Source organism: Orbilia oligospora (genome assembly GCF_000225545.1).
Source record: "Orbilia oligospora ATCC 24927 unplaced genomic scaffold scaffold00081, whole genome shotgun sequence".
NCBI classification, from domain to species: Eukaryota; Fungi; Ascomycota; class Orbiliomycetes; order Orbiliales; family Orbiliaceae; genus Orbilia; species Orbilia oligospora.
The window spans coordinates 321883-335473 of record NW_011645638.1 but is presented as its reverse complement, the minus strand read 5'-3'; the positions used below and the strand labels follow the sequence as shown (position 1 = coordinate 335473).

Below are 13591 nucleotides of genomic sequence, written 5' to 3'. Positions count from 1 at the left end.
AATTCGAGCCATAGCACCGCTCTCGGATAGTAATTTGGGTAGGTGGCCACCAGCAATGGGTTCAGCGATAGGGATCTGGTGAGGTCGGGGTCGATGTATCTAGCTTTGGGAGTTTCTATGAAGATATAACAAGCCCTCCGTGTCGTGGATAGCTGATTCGTCGGTCTCTCAATCCCTCAACAGTCGAGTCGGGCCAGAATCTCCAAGCCTGGTCGCCAGTATTTGGGTCGTTAACGTCCTTAGTGTCTTCTAGTAGAATACGGCTACTAGGCCGAGCCGTTCGATATCGTTTATGCCTGTAGTATCGAGCCTCGAGCATCGACTCCCAAACTCCTTCTTCAAACAATCTGCACCTCTAGATCTCAAACTCCTTCTTTTCCTCTTCAAGCCTTAACAGCAACCATCCCTCCCATCCCTCCAGCTCCAGTATTCTTATCCAAATCCTCCTAAAGTGACCCACAATGATTAGCCACTACATCCCCACTACCGAGGCAAAAGAGATGGAAAGGTACTCACCACTTCAAAGATAACTCTAATCATCAAACTACACCCAGGACAAACAGCAATATCCTCGCCTTCTCGTAGATCTCCAATAGCGATTTCAAAACGGTCGCCACAGGGACAAGGGTAGTGGAAGATTTGGAGGGTGGGGTCGTAGGTCATGTCCTCGATTTCAATTTCGTCGTAGATTGATTCCTCCATTTTTTTTTTGGAAATTTTGTATCAGTTGCTCAGTGTAAAAGCAGAAGTTATTAAAGAGAACGGTGGAGTTCGGTGGGGGTTATGGCTCGAGAAATGGCGGGGTCCGTGGAGTGGTCGATGGAATGGTGGGGCTTTGATGATGAGGTTAAAAATTTGTGAATCATCTGGGGAGCTATTTGAAGGTCTTTGTGCGACAATGGGTGGCAAGAGCTTGCAACACATGAGCCATCAGAATGCAACATCGAACATCGAATAGTTAGCCTCATGCATGCGGAGGGAATTCGAAGGGCCCCAGCTGCAGGTGCCTCGAGCTCGATGCCTCGATGCCAAATGCCTTCCACAAAGCGACTGCAAGATCATACCAACAATTATATCCCGGCCTTAAGTTAAGAAAGAAACAAGCGGTTATCCTATCGAGTTAAAGGCCCCCCTTGAGAGAAAATTACTTTAAATGAATTCGAAATCTCCTATTGTGGCCTGGGCGAGTAATCGAAGTACCAGGCTATGTCCACACTCATGAGCTGTTGACCACGTCTTCTATGATTGATATACATATATTATTTAGCTCATGGAGTGACAAAATTGAGATGTTCTGGCAGCCTGGATATTATATTATCACTGTCTGTTAGATCTTAAAACTCGAGACCAGTGGACCATTAGTGCGTGAACATCACGAATATATATCATATCGGTCCTAACACTTTGTCTCGCACCGAGTCCCACCCAAGAGAATTCCAGGGTGGCTTGATGCTACACTACTATGAATACACTTTGGGACCGCATCTGCAATACCAAACTAATCTTAACCATGACTTATATGATAGAGGTTTGTAATTAGAGGCCGGAAGCACAATTAGTATACTGGAATTCAACGGCGCTTAGCTAGGCCAAATGCATAGTCAGTCGAACGAAGAAAAAGCTAAGTTCTACCTCCACCGTTTGAAATAACCAGTAACCTTATCGCGCCGTCGCACCCGCTCATTTGTGTCCAACCGTATTTCTGGTGGCGGTTGGACAGGCATATTGCCATAAGGGCCACCAGCTAAATTTAGAAGTTCCTTGAACTTTTCAGGTACATCCTCGCTCAATTTTTCGTAAGACTGAGCTACCATCCTGACTGCATGATATACCAAGCCGTGGCCTGCAGGCAGCGCCGTTTGTCCCGTTATAACAACATATTCAAACTTTTCCAGAGCTTCCCTATATTCTTCTCGTGTGAAGTAAACAGAGCCTATGTTGCAAGTGGAAATAAGAGTCTCCGGGTGTAATGGACCTAGGACTTCTATCTGACCCGTGAGAGCCCGCTGGTGGGATTCTAGAGCCTCTTCAAACCTCTCAAGCTTTTGCAAGCTTAGACCAATGCTATCAAGCATCAATAATGTGATATTGTGGGTTTTTCCAAATGTTTTTTCGTAGTACTCCAGACACTGTTGCTGCCACTCTAATGCTTCGTTGTATTTTCCTTGCTTGTAGTAGATCGCTGCCATGCGCGCAGAGTTTAATATCGTATTCTCATGGTCGCTGCCTAGGTGCAGTTCCAGCCCAGATTGAGCACGCTTACAAAACTGTAGAGCTTCGTCAAACCGGCCGAGTCCACCGTATGCGCTTCCTATCAAGCTGGTTACCTCGAGAGTGGCTTGGTAGTTTTCGCCAAAGGTTTTGGTATACTCTTTCAAAGCCTGATGATAATATTCGAGACCCTTGTTGAAATCTTGATCCTGACTACAGTAACTATACCCCATCCTTTGGAGGGCATCGGCATGTGTTTCTGCCATTTGCTTAGTTGAGGGTTTCAGATTGGATAGAACGCGCTGAAGCCACTCTCGTGCTTCGCCGTGTTTACCCAGCTTCATGAGATTCCATGCGAGTTTGGTGGCGATTTGATTCGGAACGTAGTGATCTTTGCCCAATGCCTTCTCGTAGTATTCAAAGGATTCCCGATAAAATGTATCCGCAGTCGAAAATTGGCAAGAGTAGTGAAGATAGTCGGCATAACGGTTTTTCAACCCCGGTGGCGTTTTCCCAAGTTCTGAATCTTGCGCAACGTTTTTGAGTATTGTTTCCACGTGTAAAGCAAGTTTGGAGCACTCCTGGAGTGTAGCCTGTACTGGGTCTGGGAACTTCAATCTAACAACATCAAGAGCCGCTGTTTTTGTGTCGAGTCGATCTTTTATGAGATGTCTCGTCCAGAGACTGACGAGACGGTGAAGTTTGAATGTACTTTCACCGGTTGCTGACCGAAAGGAATATACGAGGTTAAACGATAATAACTCTGAGACAGCGTTATCAAAGTCAATTTCATCTTCAATATCGAGCGTTGACATGGGGTTATCCGTCTCAAAGATGAAAAGAGACATTGATATTTCCTGGTAAGCGAGGAGTGATAGAACCTCCAGAAGTTTTGTAGCGGAGCTATTTCGTTCTTTTATATGCTGATACGATATATCCCAGGTTTTCATAACCGCCTCGGGACTTGGTCCACCGATTTGGTCGGTGGGCTGTTGTGATAATAGCTTGAAATCATGTTTTCGTAGTCTTTCACGATACTCGTTAACCCGTATTCCTGTCTTGCGTAGGTATCCAGCTGCCTGAGCTATTGCCAACGGGAAAAACTCCAGCTCTTCTAGTAAAATCATTACAGATTCTTGGTCGTCGGTATTGATGTCTTGGTCACCGTAAGGCCTGAATGTCGCAAGTGCCTCATCTGTTGTCATTCCTTCACTTAGTTCGAGACAGTATCCTGGATAAACAAGCCTGCCGGTGATATCCCTATTCCGTGTCGTAAAGATAATCGTGCCTCGCTTGCTCGGTAGGTACTTTTGAATACCTGCTGTAAGGGTTTCGTCCAAGGAATCCACAGCATCAACCAGAAGAATCCAGTTGCCAGAAACCTCGGAATCCAACCAATCCTTGAGCATAAGACATATCTTTTCTGCTTCGAGGCCACCCTTGGACAAACCAACAGTTGCCGCAACCTTTACAAGCCCGGCTTCGATGAGCTCAAGTGATGAGCCGTACAGCCAGAAAACATGATGGTTTTCACGGCTCTGGTAGGCAAAGTTTAAAAGAACCTGTGTCTTTCTGAAGGAATTGAGAAGCGTTAGTTCTAGTGCATGGAATAGATATGCTACAGCAGTTGACTTTGCATGAATCGTACCCAGCCCCTCCAAGCGCACATATTGCAACTTTAATTTGTTCGTCTTCGTTCTTTTGTAACAGAAGCTCTTCCAGTTTGAGCGAAATGTCCTTCCTTTGAACATATCCGGGATTTCTCGAATAAGGTACATCAAAATATCTCTTTTCTAGATATATAAAACAATTAGTTAGCTTGTACTTCTACCATGAGAAAATGACTCTTTTCGGCGAGAGCCTCGTACCCAGTTTAGTGATATCTGTTGTCCCAGATTCGCTCGTCTCCTCGATGACCTGCTGAGCTTCGTAAACATATTTTTCTATCCTCTCCTTTAGGAGCTCGTATTCTGGGTCGTTTGATGAGCTGAATTTGGCAACGCCGCTGTGGTCAGCGTCTCGCAGTAGTATGTCGTCCGGGGCTTCATTTATATTTGATAAAGCAGATGAGCGAGGAACCATAAGCTTCGTTTCACCAGCTCGCTTCCAGACCCCGTTAACTTCCTAGGAGGGCCATCTTTCGTGAGCTTCTAACTCAAGAGATAACATTGCAACGCGCGATAAGCACTTAATGACATAGCAATTACCTTAACAGTTTCCGTTTCCCTTGTTTCCAGAATCGTAACAATCCGAAATCTGGCCAGTTTCTCCCTTACAAACCCACGGAAGTGTTCGTGTAGAAGGCGTAAGTATGTAGATTCGGGACGAAGATCGTGAATAAGATCCCAGTTCGGTTGACCTTGCACCATATACTTCCATTCTTCAACCCGAATACCACTATTTGGGACGCCAAAGAAAAATGCTGCAGACGTACTTCGGAGAATATCATAGTAACCCGGATTCCCTGGTCCCACGGAGGCAGCTGTGCATATAGCCTAGACCAATTATAAGCATCAGTACCGACTACAAGTATATATTGATAAATACTGGGGGCTAAATCTGTAGATATCACTCACCTCCTTCACCACGAGACCGCCCAAACTATGCCCAAAGAATATGATCTTCCTTCCCTGGCTCTACAAAGCAGCTATTCAGTTAGAAGGAAAAGAAAAAAAAGGCAAATTAAAACTTTAGATCTAGGCCTTTCTCAAACCATATCTTCATACATTCTTGTCCAGTGTCCGAGCCCTAGCAACAACTGCGAGGAAAGTGTGTGCAAAATCCGATATTCCCGCTACCGATGTGCTCTTCACTAGCATCGAATTATAGCCATAAACGAGAACTCGAAATTGATCTTTGAAATTCTCTTTAATCAGAAAATCTTCAATCCACATAGTAGTCTTTCCAGACGCCTTCCAAGAGCCATATGCATGTCCCGCAAGACCTGTAACGAAAATAAGGCTATAACATTATCAAGCTACTATTAACCTCTGCGTTCGATATCATATCAACATGCTCGGAGGAGCTTAAAATACTTGGGACTTTGAACTTACTCGACTGCTTCAATTGCGCCCCCATTATGAAGACAAGTGAGTCCCCGAAAATGTCGGTCAATCGTAACAATATGACAATCACCGTCAAAATCGAAAGATAAGGTCTCTTCGTCACCCTTGTCGCTGAAGAGTGTTGGGAGAGGCCTATCTAGTGTCACAACGGCGACTTGCGTCTTTCCAGCATCATTTGGATTGGGGGTTATTAATGACTTGAGACATTTCAAAGAGTCGCCCTCAGAAATATATTCGGAGAATTTTGACCTTGCTGTAGCGACAACCTTTTCTTGGGATATGGATGGTGGTAGGTTGGATATGCGAACTGTGAGAGAGCCTAACGGAGGCATTTTGATTGTCAATTAAACATGCAAAAAAGTTACATCGAGTAGATATGTATATTGAATAGTAAATATTATGAAACTACGAATAAGAAGAAAAGTTCTATAATATATATCTTCAAGTTCTGAATTTGAAGGCGAATAAAACAAATCTCGAGACTTTCTTGTCAAATTGAAAACTGGTGTAGAATTCAAAATCCTAAAGCTATAAAGATCGTAAAAACGATAAAGCTCGAGCGGTTGAGTGGCACAGGAATGGCGGCTGACTGTTGCAGGTAAGGCTAAGCGGCGGGGTAAAAACTAAGTACTACACAAGCCCGATCATGCATCTGCTAGCCTGGTTGGCCAAGCAAGGCATTTTTGATCCATGGATCCTCAAATCATAAAGCACATGTTGGCTTGGAAATTTAAAGCATGTGGATATGCAAATATTAATTAAGTAGTTGACCGCTACTATCGGCACTCATTCTCCGTTTTTCTTGATCTAATTGAAGCTATAGCGCTAGCAGCGATGCTCGAAGTACCATATAGCTTAGAAACCGCACAGCGAATATTACCACAAGTTCGTCCCAGCTAAACGACCCATGCTTTAACCCGTCTTCAGTATATCCTCATGATTGATTGATTGATTTTATTTTTCAAAAAAAAAGTATTGAGTTCTAGATCTAACTATATTCAACCAGAATAGCTGCACTGGATCTTCCAATTTGCCCATTCCCGCAATTCTTCACACTCAAAGTCTTGAAGAATACGTAAAAAAAGAACTAAACTTCTCTCGATTTCACAAAATATCCACATCATTATTCTGGGCGGGTCTGCCAGGTAATGTGTCTGCCCTAAACCGACATATCTCCTTGCGCAGACAGATTCTTGCAACCGAACAGGCGGATCTCCATCTCGTTTGGGGCGGCGGTGCCGTATATATCAAACCGCTGCCACCTTTCTTACTCAACCGCAATTTCTTCATCGAAGCCATTACGCCTTCCGAAGTCCATAGCGCTGCACGATGGATGTTACTATCTTATGCAAAACTTATTAGATATCCCAGTGACCTTCTGGTAGCACGACAAAGCGGTTTATTATCTGGGTTGGAAATTGAACGGGAAATATCTTGGCCAGATTGGGTTGCCCTCGCATCCGAAATTCTCGAAAAGATATGTGTCGAAGAATTCGAAGGACGGTTTTGGTACGGCGATCTACGACTCGACCGGTTAAATATAATTTTTCGATTCCGTCTAGGTGTCCTTCGGGGCTTTTTTCTCAGTTACGATAAATACGGTTCCTTCTTCTCCACAAATTTCAAATGGGTGGCGATATCATTTCTATATATATCTGTTGTTCTTTCTGCGATGCAAGTTGGTCTTGCGGGGATGGAGTTCGAACAAAGTGAGGATATTCAGAGGGATATGGCGATTATATCCTTTTGGTTTGCAGTTTTTTGTATGATTTTGGTCCTCTTCGTTTTATTTCTTTTGGGAGTTATATTTTTTGGGTTGCTTGTGTGGAATTACTGGAAGACGAGGGGTTTCGATGGCGGGATGAAGGCGAGGAAAAGGAAATATCGCAGCGGTCCAGAGTAACCCCGAGGCCTCTATTTCCGCCTGTATAAAGTTAGCCAAGCGTCATGTAGGATTACCAAGGAGCTACCTAAATTAATACACTCGATCCCTCTGCAAGAATGAAATGTCTGCGCTGGTAAATTTTAGTGGTCGTTCATTGAAATGAATGGATATGATCTCTAGATACAGCACCAGGCGCGCCTATTTTACATTAAAAAGGAAGTAAACCCAATCATCTGGACATCCGCAAAGAATCAAACGAGGAAATAAAATCAAAACGAAAGAAAACCCATCATGAAGGAACCTGAGCTTTGGAGTGGTGTAAAGGTGCTAGGCTAGGCTTGATAAACTGTATAAATAAAATGAAAATACCGGAAATCACGGGAAAAAAGAAGAAACGAACGATGAATTAAAGTATATACGCAAAACCCCAAATTTGAAACCGAATATCAAAAAAATAATCAAGCCATCTCTTCTCGTCGTGGCATTGCAGGTGTAGGCATCCTTCCACCTCCATCCATCATTCCGAATCCATCGTCTAGACCAGGATATGTAACCCCAGAGCCATTAGAATTTAAACTCTTCAACCCCCTTCCACCACCACCGCCCTGCGGCATATGTGGCGGCATGGGCCCTGGTGGCGGCCTTCCACCTCTCATCTGCGGTGGAGGTCTATACTTCCTTTCCATGCCCGGGATCTGTCCAACACCCAGTGCAATATCCAACTCTGCTTCCGACATCGACGGTCGTCTACCGCCACCAGCATTGCTTCCTCCAGAGTTCCTTCTACTACCGGGCGGTCTACGAGGTGGCATCCCGTTGAAATTGTGAGAGACAGGAGGGTGTCTAAACGGTGATTGTGTCCGACTACCAGGTCTACTTCCAGCCCCATTCATATGTGGTGGCACACCCGGTGGCCCACGACTCCCAGCCCTACTTCCACTTCTAAATCCCTCACGCGGACCAGGTGATTCTGCTCGTCCGCGGAATGAGCCAGGTGGAGGACCTCGACCGCCGAATCCTTGTGATTCACTCCTTGCACGACGAGATGCATCTGCTTCTTTGGCCTCAAATCGAAGAGCTGAGCCTGGAAGCTCAAAATCTACAGCGAAATCTAGGATTTCCATTGAATTTGAACGTTTACGGCCGTGATGTGGTGGTGGTGGACCTCGCATACGTGGGTCTCCGCGCATACTGAATGCTGGCGAGGAGCTACGGGGTGGTGGAGGACCCCTTCGCTCCGAGAATGCGGGTGACGCGGAACGAGGTGGCGGAGGACCTCGAGGGGGACGCATGGAGCGTTCGCTAAAGGCTGGAGATGCAGAACGGGGTGGATAACCGGGACCCATTGGACCGCCGCCGGGAGGAGGGCGAAACCCTGGCCTACCTCTTAATTCTGGTGTGGCGCCTGGTGGCGGTGGACCCGGCATTCGCCCGCGGGGCGGCATGCCTTGTGGTGGCATACCATGGGGAGGTCCGGACGGGTGCATATTACTGTGCGGGCGAGCGGAAGGTGGCATATTAGGGGCACCTGATTGGATTCTTCGGTCTACAACCGTTTCCTGGGAAGGCGGGCGTTGGGGGTGTCCTTGTGATGATGAGTTTCTAGCTGGATATGGTCCCTGTTCGCCGCTTGGGATCCGAGGTGTAGGCGTTGCCACTCCGTTTGTCGGACCGTTGGTTCCAGAAGACAAAGATGTCCTCGATGATGTTGCGCTTGGAGACTCTGTATAACCACTGCTTGATCTCACGCTGGAAACACCGCTGGCGTAACCAGCTTTATTGGTTTGAGGCACCGGACCCGTTGAGTTAGGAGCCGGACCCGGTACACTCGTTGCGCTCGGCGGCGATTTTGTTGAAGGGTATGGCCCTTCCTCTGGGATATCCTTCATAGGCAACGACGGAGATCCAGAGCTTTCTCTACCGGTTAGCATTGACGATGAAAGGATTGATCTATGAGCGACGGTTTGAAGCGGTGCAGGGTGTTTATCACGCAGTTCTGGCTTTGAAGGTACCCGTTGTACTGTCTTTGGAACTTCGGGTAACGACGTTGGAGCTTGTGTATGTTCCGGAATAGACTCTGGGACGGCGGGGGATCTTCGCTCAGCCTTGGCTGGGGCAACTGGAATATCTGGTAATGCTGTTGACGGTGGAGCTGATGTTGGGGGAGGAATTGGTGTAGATATTTGATTAGGAGCGGACTTGGAATCAGCCATAGGTGTGGGCCGTGTATCATCGAATGAGAACCCGCTTGAGAAGTCGTCTCCTAATGTAAAGGGAGCGAATGACTGTATCCTGAAGTTCAACTTATCACCAGACTCGTTTCTGTTAATATTCGGGAGCCCCGTAACAGCATCTCTTTCCGGCGGTGCCTGTTGGTGTTGCTGTAATGATGAGCTATTGGCAAGCTGTCCAGCCTGATCGTCTCCATCCTGGCTATCTCCAAAGTAATAGTCTCCAAGGAACGAATATGTCTCTGTCCTGCCTCCTCGTCCTGGAGCAAATCCAGGGCTAGCTGGTGGTGCCAATCCAGGGCTTGGTTGAGGTTTCTCTACTGACAGACTGCTCGATGCTGATAACTCTAGTGCTAATGGCTTGAAAGGTGTAGGTATAAATGTTTGCGACTTCTGGGGTGGTGGAGGGGGTAGCTCTGGTTCTTTCGGTGGTGCAGGCGGCGCCATTTCTATCGATACTGAAGGTTTTGTCGTTGACGAACTTGGAAATATTGAAAGTCCTCTAGATGAAGAAGTTTTTGGTCTCTCCGGCGATGATTTTTCAACAGAAGACGTCGGGTCTGGTTTCTCAGGAGTACCTGGCGGATCCATCGAAATGCTCTCAAGCCTCCTTGGTAGTGGCAGCTCGTACTTGGCGGGTGTAGGCGGTGGAGCCTCTTCTGTCAACTTGGCAGGGGCCACTGGGAACGCATCGTCACTCAGGGGCTCTTGCGGCGGGCTAATCGGGGTCTGGCCATTTACGTAACCGTTTACAGAGTACCCACTCGACTGCGACTTCCAAGTCTGGGCTGCTATGGGGTAGGTATTCTGTGGCGCAGCATTGAGAGATGCGGTTTGAGGCGGGCTTATGGGGTGGCCGTAGGGGTTTTGTTTCGCATTGGTACGTTGTTCGATTTCCCAGTCTGCTAATGGCGGCTCTTGGGATGATTGAATGGGTGGTGGTGGTGGTGGTGGTGAGTCCTCCTTGGCCTCCTTTTTTCTGAGTGCTCTCAATGCAGACATCTTGCCGGAGAACTTGGCAATTGCCTCAACAGCCTTCTTGTGCTTTGCCTCAAATCTTCGCGGTGACGATTCTTCTTGTTGCTGGTTGGGAAGAGATGCCTGGATTCGATCAAATAGGTCTGATTGAGGAGCTGGTGGCGGCATGTATTGAGATGGTGTTTGCGGCGTCTGCGGCGGTGGTGATGCACGATACTGAACTGGGATAGCAGGAACTGGTGTGGCAGCGTTCAACTTCTCAGGCGGTATTGGCGGCAGCGGCGGCTCATCCTTGGGCCTTGGATCAGAAGACGGGTAGTGACCAAGGGCTCCTGTCGAAAAGCTTCTCTGATCACCGGTTGGTGATATTGGTGACGACGCCGCTTGAGCCTTCTTCCTCAATCCTTGTAATGATTTCTTCATTTTCAGGAGCCCTCCGAACCCTCGCTCGGTTACCGACTCTCGAGCGGGAACATCGAGAGTAGGTTCGGAGGGGGACGTAGGGGGTAACGGTTTCTCGCCATGCGTTGAGTCCGTTGAAGACATCGAAGGGATAGTCCGGTTGTCTGTGTAATTTGTGGCAACAGATATATGCGAGGTATTGTAATCGTATGGAATAGGATTGACAATGCTTCGTGGAGCTTTGGACGGCGGAGTTGGCGGTCGGTCCGTTGTCAATAAGGAAATTTCCGGTCTCGAAGAGTCTTCCGAACCCCTGACTGGTTTACGCTTAGGAATGTCAGGAGTCTGGCCTGGCAATGGTGGCAATTCTGATTCGGTGACGGTGGGTGCTCTTCTTGGACGAGTAAAGAATCCGTCATCGACGATATATTTCGTACTGGTGCTCTCCTGAGTGTCTGGAGTCTGGCCAGCAGAGCCAACAGCAGAACCCACGGTAGAGCTGTACCTGACAGGGCTGGCCAGGGAGTCCGACCGATTGGGACGGGTAACAGAAACTGCAGTCTGTGAAACATGAGGAGTGGGCACAATTGGCTGTGTCGCGTGGGTATTCCCAATGCTAGCAGAAGTATTTTGGAGCCCCGGTTCTTCTTCTTCAGGCTCGGGCTCACTGTCGTAGTAGCCATACTGATCAATCAGGTCCCCTGTGGCCACTTCATCTCCGTCCTCATCCGGTTTAACCGTAATTGGGAGGTTTTGTCCGTTTATAGAAGCAGATGTTGCGGAAGGGGCGCCGCTGTTGCGAGGTTCTTCAGATGTTAACGTTTCCGCGTTTTCGGGTTCGGATGTTCTATTTCCATACATATATTCATCTTGGGATGCCGTCGGGAGGGTTGTCTGGTACTGTTGCTGGCGCTGCGCCGCGTCGGCTTGCGCAAAGAATTGCCCCTGTCCTTCACTTAATTTCGGCAGGCCCTTCTCAAGTAAACTAGTAAATTGGATTTTATCTTTTTTCGGTACATCGGGGTTTGCAAATGTCGACGTAAAAAGTGAGGTATTGCTTGGTGCCCCTATATCATCTCTATCATTCCCCCCATCATAACTCCCCGGTCCTTCTAATCTTCCACCACCTCCTCCCCACCCTCCTCCCCACCGTTCTTCCTGGTTACTCTTTCTTTCTTCCTCTTCTTCACGAGCCTCGATTTCTCGACTCAATACCGGCAGCGCACGAGGCGCTTGTAGCGCTACCGGATCATCTTTTTTTGGCGGCTCGGGCGTAGAACCATCGGCTATGTCCTGTGCCCGATCCACCCCTGTCTCGGTATCTGCCGAGGGATCTTGAAAGAGTGGAATAGGGTTCCGCCGCCTTGTGCTTGAGCCGGGTGAGAGGGGGTTACCGACTTCAGTGTTTGCCGGTGTAGGAGCAGAATCTGATATCAGGGACATGCGCTTGTTTTGTTTTGCCAGTAATGCTTCAGCTGCCTTCAGCCTGGCTTCAAGGGCATCAAGCTCAGCATTTTGTTGAGTGAGCTGAAGTTTCCTGTGAGGGGAGGGAAGGAGGGAATGTTAGTTGGGTCATTTATTCATCATATCTTAGGCAATTGTGTCAATAAAAGTATGCATACTTCTGGTCAACCTCTTTCTCTTTTGTCAATAGAACGTCGTCGAGTAAGAATATGTCGTTCAACTGTGCGGAGAAGCTCCGCGCCAGGGTCCTATCGATACCGAGACGATTAGTATCACTATGTTGCCAAGGAAACTTCCAATTCCTATATGCGAGGCGAAGGCACGTACGACGTCGGTAGCTTGTCATCCGAGGACGACATGATGGAGCAGTTGGATCCAAATACCTCCTTTCGAAGGTCTTTGGGATATGGAGGGAGATTTGAGAGAAAGGGAAACCACTCTCTCAATTAGAAGCTTATCAAGGGTTTCTCCTGGTCGACCTCCTTTACTAATTAATTCTAATTAGTTCCGTTTTCGCCCACACGCCTCCTCACTTTTTACTCTTAACTGCAATTGCACCTTGTCCGTGATGCAAGGTGTACAGGACTATTTGCTATGGGTTGGGTTGGGTTGACTCGCAGAAGGGAAAGGAGCTGCTGCCGTAGCTAGGCGAACGGACCTCTCGTTGCTCGATAATTCTCTCAGCAAAAGTGAACCAAGTTCGTCTTCCGGTTTGGGCGTGGGGCGTGGCGACGAGCCAGACTTGGGAAGTACTGTACTTGTGACTTGGATTCAGGGACAAAACTCGCAGGGAAGTGGGAGCCAATCGTTCCGCAAACAGCTGGTTCGGAGCTTGAGTGGATCTTTCCGTGACTTCGGAGTGCGTCGAAACTATTGGAGCGCAAGTCGTCGATAGGTAGATCTTTGAAGCCAGCAAATTCCACAAAACTCAAGAGATGATAATAAGGAGATTGGACATTTGAGAGGAAATGGGACCGACAGGTTTTAAGAGGCTCTCAATTTGATCAAGTCTGGGGTTTTTTTGGCAGTCACTCCCTTTTTTTTTTGCCAGCAGCGAAATGTTTCTGAAACCTTCGGTTTTTCCTTCCAAATCTTTTTGCCGGTGCCTCAAGTGACCCTGGTTTGATTTGGCTGGAAATTAGAGGCTTGGCTTGGGAGGCAGAATGTGTAGCCGAACCTCTTTTTCTTCGATTTCTGATCCAACTGGTTGTGGTTTCAACATCAGTTGACTTTGCATATGTGGGAAGTTGTATGAAGATGCGCCTACGGGGGGTGGCTTTGCGAGGATGTTGTTGATAAATCTCAATTGAATCTGTCTTTCTCTCTACATGCTTCTTTCATGCTCCACTTTGCTC

The 13591-nt window shown here is 47.5% G+C and overlaps 3 protein-coding genes across 3 annotated transcripts; all 3 read right to left on the bottom strand.

Annotated features, from left to right (window-relative positions):
• Window positions 1-383: 383 nt before the first annotated feature.
• Window positions 384-702, bottom strand: AOL_s00081g94 (uncharacterized protein; the record flags this gene model as incomplete). The annotated part of the gene is made up of 2 exons (XM_011124912.1): window positions 384-446; window positions 517-702. 2 exons carry the CDS (start codon window positions 700-702, stop codon window positions 384-386), a joined length of 249 nt encoding a protein of 82 aa, XP_011123214.1.
• A 926-nt stretch (window positions 703-1628) lies between these two features.
• On the bottom strand, window positions 1629-5608 carry AOL_s00081g93 (uncharacterized protein; the record flags this gene model as incomplete). The annotated part of the gene is made up of 7 exons (XM_011124911.1): window positions 1629-3783; window positions 3860-4004; window positions 4080-4335; window positions 4419-4706; window positions 4788-4847; window positions 4938-5172; window positions 5265-5608. 7 exons carry the CDS (start codon window positions 5606-5608, stop codon window positions 1629-1631), a joined length of 3483 nt encoding a protein of 1160 aa, XP_011123213.1.
• A 2011-nt stretch (window positions 5609-7619) lies between these two features.
• AOL_s00081g92 (uncharacterized protein) lies at window positions 7620-12595 on the bottom strand (the record flags this gene model as incomplete). The annotated part of the gene is made up of 3 exons (XM_011124910.1): window positions 7620-12309; window positions 12395-12484; window positions 12564-12595. 3 exons carry the CDS (start codon window positions 12593-12595, stop codon window positions 7620-7622), a joined length of 4812 nt encoding a protein of 1603 aa, XP_011123212.1.
• Between the last annotated feature and the right edge of the window lie 996 nt (window positions 12596-13591).